This window comes from Gastrolobium bilobum, unplaced genomic scaffold (genome assembly GCF_033153095.1).
Source record: "Gastrolobium bilobum isolate Gb01-03AN ecotype WA unplaced genomic scaffold, APGP_CSIRO_Gbil_v1 utg8160, whole genome shotgun sequence".
NCBI classification, from domain to species: domain Eukaryota; kingdom Viridiplantae; phylum Streptophyta; class Magnoliopsida; order Fabales; family Fabaceae; genus Gastrolobium; species Gastrolobium bilobum.
Genome location: NW_026895883.1, coordinates 20,669 through 30,227, shown reverse-complemented (window position 1 = coordinate 30,227; position 9,559 = coordinate 20,669). Strand labels below are relative to the sequence as shown.

Sequence of the window (9,559 nt, the reverse complement as noted above, 5' to 3'; positions counted from 1 at the left end):
TGAAGGTATTAAACGACGTCATTTTTTGTCCAAGGTGAATTGTGACTCAGCAACTTAACGGTACTGTCCAAAAAGTTAATAACGATGTTAAAGCCTCATTAACAGAAGGACTAACGTGAGCCTAATTTGAAAAAATTAAGACCACAAATGATCTTCTTCTTTTTTCTAGAGACTACAACGGGTACCGTGAAATTTGCTGAGGATCATAAAAAATATTTACTCTTAAATTTTTAAAAAATTATTCAACTTTTTATTTTTTCTTTTTTTCAAAAAGAAGAAATTTGACTTTTCAAAAAATTTATTTTACTTTTTTTTAAAGTTATTGTTCAAACGCGGCTCAAAAAGTAAGAATTTTTTTTTTAAAATATTTTCGAGAAAAAAAAGTCATCCAAACCGCCGTTAAATATACTTCACTGATACAGAAATCCCACTACTAGCTGTAGAAGCCCGTCTTCCAAAATCGCGAAAAATAGAATTGCTTCTTGTTCTTGGTTTTAATATATCGGATCTGTTCGATCATAGAATTGCTTCTTTGAAATGGTTGGGTATGGCAATGGAAATAGCAGGGAAGAGTTTTGGCCATTGGATGTAATGATCAACATTCTGAAAAGGGTTCCTGTGAAATCCTTGATCAGATTCAAATGTGTGGCCAAAGATTGGGGGGAACTCTTCAAAACACCTTATTTTATTGCACAACATCTCCACCACTCTGCCAGTAACAACTCCTATCTTCTCCTCCAACGAATTCCCGAACCCTATCATCAATCTCATCCTTTCACCTTCTCAACGTGTTTGATTGGACCCGACCTCAAAATTCACAACCCTCAATTCATCGATTTTACCTCACCTACTGCTAAGATTGTTGGTTCCTGCAATGGCTTGTGGTGTGTTAGACACACCGACCACGCGAAGCTTTCCCTCTGGAACCCAGCAACCAGGCAAGTGAGACAGGTACCTGGAACCCTAATTGATATAAAGAATTCTTACCATATTGGATTTGGTTTCAGTCCAGTAATCAATGATTATAAGATAGTGAGAATTTCTGTGTCTGAATTTGACGATGAGGATCAGATCGTGGTTCTTGATAACGACGTTCGGTCCCACCGAGCGGAAGTATATTCATTAACCACTGGTTCTTGGAAAGAAATTGATGCCATCAATTTGCAAAATTTGTATTTTATATCTAACTCTGTAACTGCCAATGGAGCTGTGTTTTGGGAGGCCACCATGACCTCTGACTCTGAATCTGACCCTGATCCTGAATTTGTGGTTTCATTTGATATAGCACAGGAAGTGTTTACGCTGATTAAAGGTCCTCCACCTCCACCTTCACCCACTCATTCCTATAGCGATACAATTGCAGTATATAACAATAAACTTACTATGTTTCGCCACTTTGTTATGGGAAACTTCGAGTCTTCTTCCATTGATTTGTGGGTACTTGAAAATACTCATACGTGTGCAACTGGGGAGAGTTGGATTAAGAATTACAGTGTAGGACCTTTTTCGAGGATTTTATATCCATTAAGCATCTGGAGAGATGAAATTCTCTGCCGGGTAGAACTGCCTAGGCACGTGGATGAATACAATGGAGTGGGAACTGTTCTATCCCTCTTCAATCCTTCTAGCAATGAATTGAAGAAGCTGCCAACCCATAAACATGAGTTTTATTATCTTTCCTTCAATTATGCAGAGAGCCTTGTTCCGGTTGACAACATTCACTATGAACAGTAGTTTTCGGTTTCACTTTGTTCATGCAGTTTGGGTGGAAAGGTTCGCTTTTAGTGATACATACTATAGACATAAGTTACGTCGGTTAATCCATATATGGTTTAATGTATTTGGTTCTATTCATTCATGATCTATAATACATGATACCTGATTTTTAATCCAGTTTTGAGCATTCTTTTCGTTTATATATGGGAAAAAAGAGTGTCAGTTTTAAATGATACACTTTACATTTTTTCACTCTCACAGAGAGGTAGGATCCATATTTTTTTTTTAAAATTCTTTTACTTTCTCTCTCATGATTTATCTCTTTTTTTCATTTAGAATGACACAATTTTATATCTTTTAAAATGATATATATTTTTTCCTATATATATTTATATGACCCGAGGTTTTGAGTATTTTTCTAGCAGGTAACAGATATATATTCATCACTATATTTCTAATATAAACTCAGTCTCTCTTTATTATCATTAGCTCGATCTTTTTTCCATAGGTGGTCATATATTTGAGATGGTGGTGTGTAAATTATTTGGGTTTGTATGTCCAATTAATAGACTAATGATTTTTATGTCACTTATTGTGATCCGAAGATTACAGGTTCAAAATTGGAAATAGTTTTTTTTTTTTTTTAATGCAAGACTTTGTACAATCTACTTTTATCCTTTCCCTCCCAAAGTCGAGTACCGGAGTTTGTTGTTTTGCCCTTTATGAATGTGCAGATAAGTAAAACGAAACAAGTGATTTTTTTGCTTTTTCATTCTTAATAGAAATAATATGCATAGAGACATGACTACGGAAATTTCGACCATACAAGAGGCTGGCTTAAATTGGTTATTGGTAGATTTTTCATGATTTTGAGTTAAGTGTATATTGCACAACATTAAAGGGCGCCAATACATGATTTCAATTCATCCAGGGGATGAAAGGTTAACCGATTGTAAGGTTTATCATTTTGCTGACTTACCTGAAGGACATAATAAGTCTTGAAGGATTTTAATGATTGGCAAAGGATCATAAAATTTAGATCTCAAATTTACGTGTGAGCACTGAGATTCATTCTTCGTTGCGAGAGAGAAAAACCCTTTTCAAGAGCAAGAATCTATCGCGTCCGATTAAGAAATTTTTTGGAGAAAAATCTGTACCGTGATTATGGTGAGTTTGTCCGATTCAAATCTCCGAAAGAAGTTCCATCGCTTCAGCCGCTGTACTTGAAAATCCTTGTATTTAGAGCTGATCTTTTAGAAACGTGGTGTGGAGATTTCCTTTCCAGAGTTGAGTTACCTTCATAAAAGAATTTGACGAATTTTCTTGTTTTGAAGAAACCGAGAGAATCAACCCAGCCTTGTACCTCATGTGTGACTCCTCCAGGTTCTGGTTTTTTTTAATAAAATCTTTGAAGCTTTATTGATATATCTTGGCATTTCTACATATTTGCAATGTTGATTCATAATGGATCTTGGTTTATACGCTTTTGATATATTACGTGTGATAAGTTCAGTGTAATGTTGTCTGTTATCCTTCTTTGAAAATCTGAATATTGTATTGGTTGTTTTTGTTGTTGAAGTGCCTGTTCATAACTAGTTCTAGTGTGGGTGAGTGGGTCCAACTCCAACCAAAAGGGTTGGAGACCCAAACTCAACTTGAGAGTCTGTCTCAGGATCTTAGGGGGTGTTTGGTTCAGGAGAAATAATATTTTACTAGGGAAATGAAATTACTAGGAATCTGCAAGGAAAGTGAGTTAGATAGGAAAGTTTAAAAAAAGTTGTTTAGTTGAGTAAAATTTTACTAGGAAAATTAAATAAAATAACAGAATGAAGTGTTTGGTTGAATATTTTATATTGATGGGAAAGTAATTGAAATTACAAAACTATCCTTTTTTAAATTGCCCGTTATACAAACAATTGTGCAAACGCACGGGTCGTATTTGAACACCAATCCCACCAATCCCATGTTAGGATCGAACGATTCCACCAATCTGGAAAAGTTCATTTTTGAACACCCATGCCCACCCGACTGAAGAGCCTGACCATTACCCAGTTTTTAACCCCCATTTCGTATTTGTTCCTATGTCTGCTATGGTGTTACCCATCTAGCTTCTGTTCACGGGCATTGTTGCCTACTGGTTAGCCCACCGATCTGAGTTGCTATCCTACTGCGTTGGTGGTGCTGCAACTCTGAGTGGTGTGCTATGTGAGGGGTAATATAGTCACCAGTTTATATCACTTTTGCCACTTTTTCAACTTCTCTAGTTTTTACATAAAATACCACCTTCTAGGAAGCAATCTGAAACAGTGATTTTCAGACAAATCACACTCAATGCAAGATAGATGGGCAACAAGGAAAGATGGGTAAAAAAATGGAAATCTGTGAACCAAACATGGAGTTACTAGAATGCAAGCATCACTTCCCCAGGAAACTTTGATAAAAACCTGAAACAAACACCCCCTTAAAGAACCTACTATGGGGAGAGTTGTTCTGTGTAAGGAATTTAGAATTCCTTGGTTCGATCTTAGAATTCTTGTTGAAGCTTGGAGCGTGTCAGAAAGAATAGTTCTTTAGCTATTTTGATTAATCGTATTGTGTGTGAGACATGTTTGTAAAACATTGGTCTTTGATTAATAAAATTAGGGGTGTTCAAAATGTCCAAAAGAACCAAACTGTTACACATTTTAAAAAGAAGGCTTTAAAATGACAAAGACGAAGTTAAAAAATCATAACAAAAAGGGCAATGAAATTAATCAATTGGCTTAACGTCTCTTAGAGCGCCGTTAAAAGGACAACTCACAATGAATTTACTTATTTGTTCTTTAATTATATACCAGTTTAGTTATGGATAACCAATTATTTTTATGGTTTGGTAAATAACCAATTTATAAAAATAAAATACAGTTTCATATGAAGCTAATTCTTAAAAATAACCGATTTTTAAAATATAGAGCAATTTGGTTATGGATTGGTTTCATAATCATAATTTCTAAAATAATAAAGTTTTCAAAAAATATTCTAATTATCACATGTAGTAATTTAAATTTTAAAAAATTACCTATATATATATAAATGTTCATTCAAAATTAACCTAAGAACATCAGGGGATTAGGATTACTTGATCTCCGTGTTTGCTACCTTCTAGAAGAAAAGCGATTTAGAAAAGAGAAGCGGTTGGTAACCAAATGAAAATAATAATAAAATAAAATAAATAAAAATATGAATTTGAAGTAAGAAAAGAGAGAGTAAAGGAGAAATATTGAGGATTGGAAGTGAATTGGTTTGGTTAGACTAGGCCTCTGTTTATAGTTGAAGTTATGGGCTCAGATATGAGTTTCGTGCAATTATTTTCTTATTCTTCATTGATGTACCTGGCTCAGATATTGACTTCGTACACTATTTTCTTATTCTTCGTTAATGTACCTGGCTCAGATATTAGCTTAATACACTATTTTCTTTTTATTCTTAATTTCTTATGGACTCATAATATCGCTAACTCATGACTGACTCATTATCGACTCAATGCTGACTCATCATATCTAATCAAATAATCACTTAATGCATACATCACAATTTATCATCTTTTTTTTTTTTTTTTGGAAATACAATGAAAACTAAAGCAACATCAAAAAAAGCCCTATACTGGGCACAATCTTGGGAGACTAACTCCCCTCAAGTCATTACGAAGCAATTCTAAACAAGCCATTGGAGGGACATCCAGCACAATCAGTTGTCCATCCTGATGAGGTGCATGAATAACAAGCCAATCAGCAACAAAATTGCCTTCTCTATAAGTATGACTAAGCTGAATAATCCAGTCTCTTTGAAGCATGCTACGAGCTCGGATGATTAAAGCAGAAAAAGGATGACTTATGTCACACCCTTCTCTTATAAATTCCAAAGCCACCTTGGAGTCACCCTCCACAAAGAGTATCCTAAATCCCTTATGCCAAGCCAAATCCATACCTGTCAAGAACCCCCAAATTTTCACTGAAGTAGAAGTACCACTCCCAAGGAATTTTGTAAAACTAGTTAACCAGTTCCCAGCAGCATCCCTTATGACTCCACCACATGCAGTCCTTTGCCCACTGTCTATGCTGGAACCATCCACATTAAGACGTTCCTCTCTTCTAAGCTCCTGATGACCAATCTTAATAAGGGTTTCATTAGCTAATTGAATATTACCACAAGTGTAGGTAATGCGCCTAATGAGACCATACTTCGAGGTGCTAATTTGATCAAAAATCGCCTTATTTCTTTCCCCCCACAAACACCAAGCTATCACCCCAAAATACAAAGGCCAAGTTCGATCAGTTTGAAATGGACCTTTTAATCCTAGATTTGTCTGAATCCATAGGTGAAGATCCATGGAGAAAAAGTCACTACGGTTATCAGAAGGAACCCGATGCTCCCATAATGCCCTGGCACCAGGACAATCTCTAATGGCATGTAAACTATCCTCAAGATTATAATGACATCTCAGACACGCTGCATTTGTAGCCATGTGACGATGCACTCTACAAACATTAGTTAAAAGAGAACCTCTGTAGAGAAGCCATAAGAATTGTCTAATACGTTCAGGACCAGGCCAAGCCCAAATTACCTTCCAAATCCTATCCTGATGATAATGCGAGGTACCCATGAGATAGTTATAAGCTGATTTCACTGAAAAAACCTATCTTGGCTACCTTCCCAAATAACACAGTTCGGAGAAGGATCCACTGTAGGAGGGATCATACTACGAATCTTGTCTAATACTGAAGTAGGAAGAAGGTGCTGGAATAAAGGCCAGTCCCAATTACCATAACAAGTTACAAATTGAGACGTAGACCAATGAGTCATAATATGAGGAATAGGTTGAACGGCCACAGAAACAAGTTGAGGACATCCTGGCACCCACGAATCCATCCAAAAAGACGCATGAACCCCATCCCCTAAAATGATACGAGAATTCTCTAGAGTTTGAGGCCAATACTTAACAATAGCCTTCCATAAACCAGAATCATTTGCTGAAGCCGAGATACTTGGAATGAGCCTCTCCTCCACCTTATACTTGCTACGAAGGACCCGAACCCATAACGAATTACGATCAGTCATGATACGGTGACCTAGCTTCATGATAAAAGCCATATTATTCTCTTTAATTTTACGAAAACCAAGCCCCCCTACTTTCTTCGGCAAACAGACCGTCTCCCAAGAAACCAGGTGAGCTTTCCTTCGTTCAGAAGTTGATCCCCAAATGAAATTCCTAGTTACACCCTCAATACGATCACACGTACCACTAGGAATAATACAAGTTTGCATAGGATATTGAGGAATTGCAGTAAGAACTGACCTAGCCAAAGTTAATCTTCCTGCCAATGAAAGAGTACGTTGATTCCAGGCATTTAAACGAGCTTGCATCTGATTTAAGATATAGTCAAATGTACTCTTTGTAACACGGCTATGACGAAGAGGAATACCCAAGTATTTACCCAAGTCATTTGTAGGAGAGTAGCCCATCAACTGGCTTAGATTCTACACTCGGGTATGATTAACGTTTCTGGATAAGAAGACTTTTGTTTTTTCCTTGCTAACCTTCTCACCAAAGCACCTGCAAAAATAATCAAGAATCTTATTAATAATAACAGCTTGCCTTTCTGTGGCTTCTGTAAAGAGCAGAAGATCATCTGCAAAAAATAGATGAGTCATCTGTAAAGAACTGCTTTCACAATTTATCATCTAATATATATATATATTTTATTACTGCTAAATTATAATTATAATTATTAATAATTTATTGTATTATAAATTACTATTATTTTCCTAGGATATTACAAACCTAGAGAATCAAGACTATTGAGCTCTTGCTTCAAGAAATACATTCATAGTTGGAAAACATGCATTAAAGGAACCTACAAAGTCCAAATATACATACAAGTTCACACACATAAAAAGTTGTTAAAATGTTGATAGAAACATTCATACATGTATTAAAAGTGATTAAGAATCATTTGGAGTTGAATTGGATTAAAAATTGCAAAAATAGACACTTATGTTCTGGTGTTACTCGAGTAATTCAGAATTACTTACCCGAGTAACTTACTTGAGTACATGGCTTACTCGAGTAACTGGAACCACTTACTCAAGTAAGTGATCTTTACTCAGGTAATTGTTGATAAAAAGCTAAAACTTGACTTTAATGATCTAATTTGATATCCAATGATCATGACCGGTTAGTACTTTGATTGGATTTCTATATAAATATAATACTAGGGTTTCTAAACAAGTTTTTACTAAGATTAACACAGATTCACATAGAATTCAGGAATTTCATCATTTAGAGGCATTTTTTGCATATCATAAGAAAGACTCATTTATTCTTAAATCTTCTTCGTTTCTTCTGAGATATTTTTGTTAATAGATTGTGGAAAGTTAGTTTTGAATCAGTTGTGATTCATTAGGCTGTTGTATTCGAATTTAAAAAAAGGAGTGATCTATAGATGTATGGGTTGAGAAAATGACCAATATTCTTGTAAAATTCCATTGTACATTGGTTTTTCAAGCACCAATTGAAGCTCTAAAGATTAGTGGATGATCTGAAACAGTCTGGACATAGCCCTCTAGTGGTTTGAGGGTGAATTAGGATAAAATTCTTATGTTTGATCTTTTTACCCTTAATCTCTTTAATTTTCAATTTTGATTCTTTGATGGATGCATTTTTTACTCTGATTCAATTCTGTTTTGAGGTTAGAAAAGGTTTTTATTTTTATTTTTGATCAATAACATCAATTTCTAAGAAAAAGGACCTTAGGGAATAGATTTCTTGCAAAAAAAAAGTAACCAAAATTCACCCCCTTGTTGTGATATAAAAGTCATTCTTGTTTAACACAGAGCCTTGTCAGGTGTCTTCCCAAGCATTAAATCTTTTAGCTCTCCCTGAATTTTTGACCTTTCCTGGTGGTCGTTCTCACGTGCGTCCAACTCGACTAGCATGACTGACTGGACTATCTCGTGGTTGGACCTCCTTCCTTTTATCCTTAGTTGACTTTGTGTGAGATCCGTGGCGACAAGGACAAACCGCGCATATTGATTTTTATGACCTCATAATATTGATTGGGCTTAACAACTCTTAAGGTCTTCTTGTCACCTTTGACCATGACTACTTCATTTTTGTCCTCACAAACTACATATGAAGGGATGGGATCCTAATCCCTTCATACGTATGTAATATCATATATGACAAAGCCAATTGTCAAATGTGTTGCATATGTTAGCGTTGTTAAGGCCAATCTAGACCAATCTACGACAGGTCAATTACGATATAGATTGGTCATCTTAAGCACATAGATGACAAAGCCAATGGTCAAATGTGTTGTGCATGTTAGCGTTGTTAAGCCCAATCTAGACCAACCTAAGGCTAGTCAATTAAGATATAAGTTGATTGTCTTAAACATAATTATGTAAAATTAAGGGTATGTATGAATTTGATTTTTTATTTATTTAAAAAAAACACTATTTTGTAGTATAAATTTTGAAAGTTATTTTTACAAAGCAATTATTTTCAAATAAGTTTTTTATTTTTTTTATATAAACTAGAAATTTTTTATTTATTTTTTTAAAAAAATGGACTAAGTGAATGGCTAGGAGAAAAGCAAAACTAACTATAAATTTTTGTTTTATGTTTTCCAAGAAAAGAAAGGGAAGAATTTTGAGTCGTGTTCCAATTGTGCACAATTTAAAAAATAAAGTGTGTTTGCACACATAGCCATCCCCGTATATCCTAATCTTAGCCCGGCCCTTTTCAAAATACCAACATTACGATCTTGTTGTGCATTTGCACAGTGCCTAATTGCGCCCTGGC

General features: G+C 35.2%; 1 protein-coding gene across 2 annotated transcripts; it reads left to right on the top strand.

The window, feature by feature from the left end:
- The first annotated feature begins 447 nt into the window (after positions 1–447).
- On the top strand, positions 448–2,835 carry LOC133296596 (putative F-box protein At3g24700). 2 transcript variants are annotated; one of them, XM_061495617.1, is made up of 2 exons: positions 448–1,773; positions 2,499–2,835. In XM_061495617.1, the coding sequence occupies exon 1, from the start codon at positions 538–540 to the stop codon at positions 1,732–1,734; it is 1,197 nt and encodes a 398-aa protein (XP_061351601.1). In that variant the 5' UTR covers positions 448–537; the 3' UTR covers positions 1,735–1,773; positions 2,499–2,835. The 2 variants fall into 2 exon arrangements, with proteins under 2 accessions (XP_061351601.1, XP_061351602.1); XM_061495618.1 differs by lacking the exon at positions 2,499–2,835 and having other exon boundaries at positions 448–951; positions 1,291–1,927.
- Positions 2,836–9,559: the final 6,724 nt, after the last annotated feature.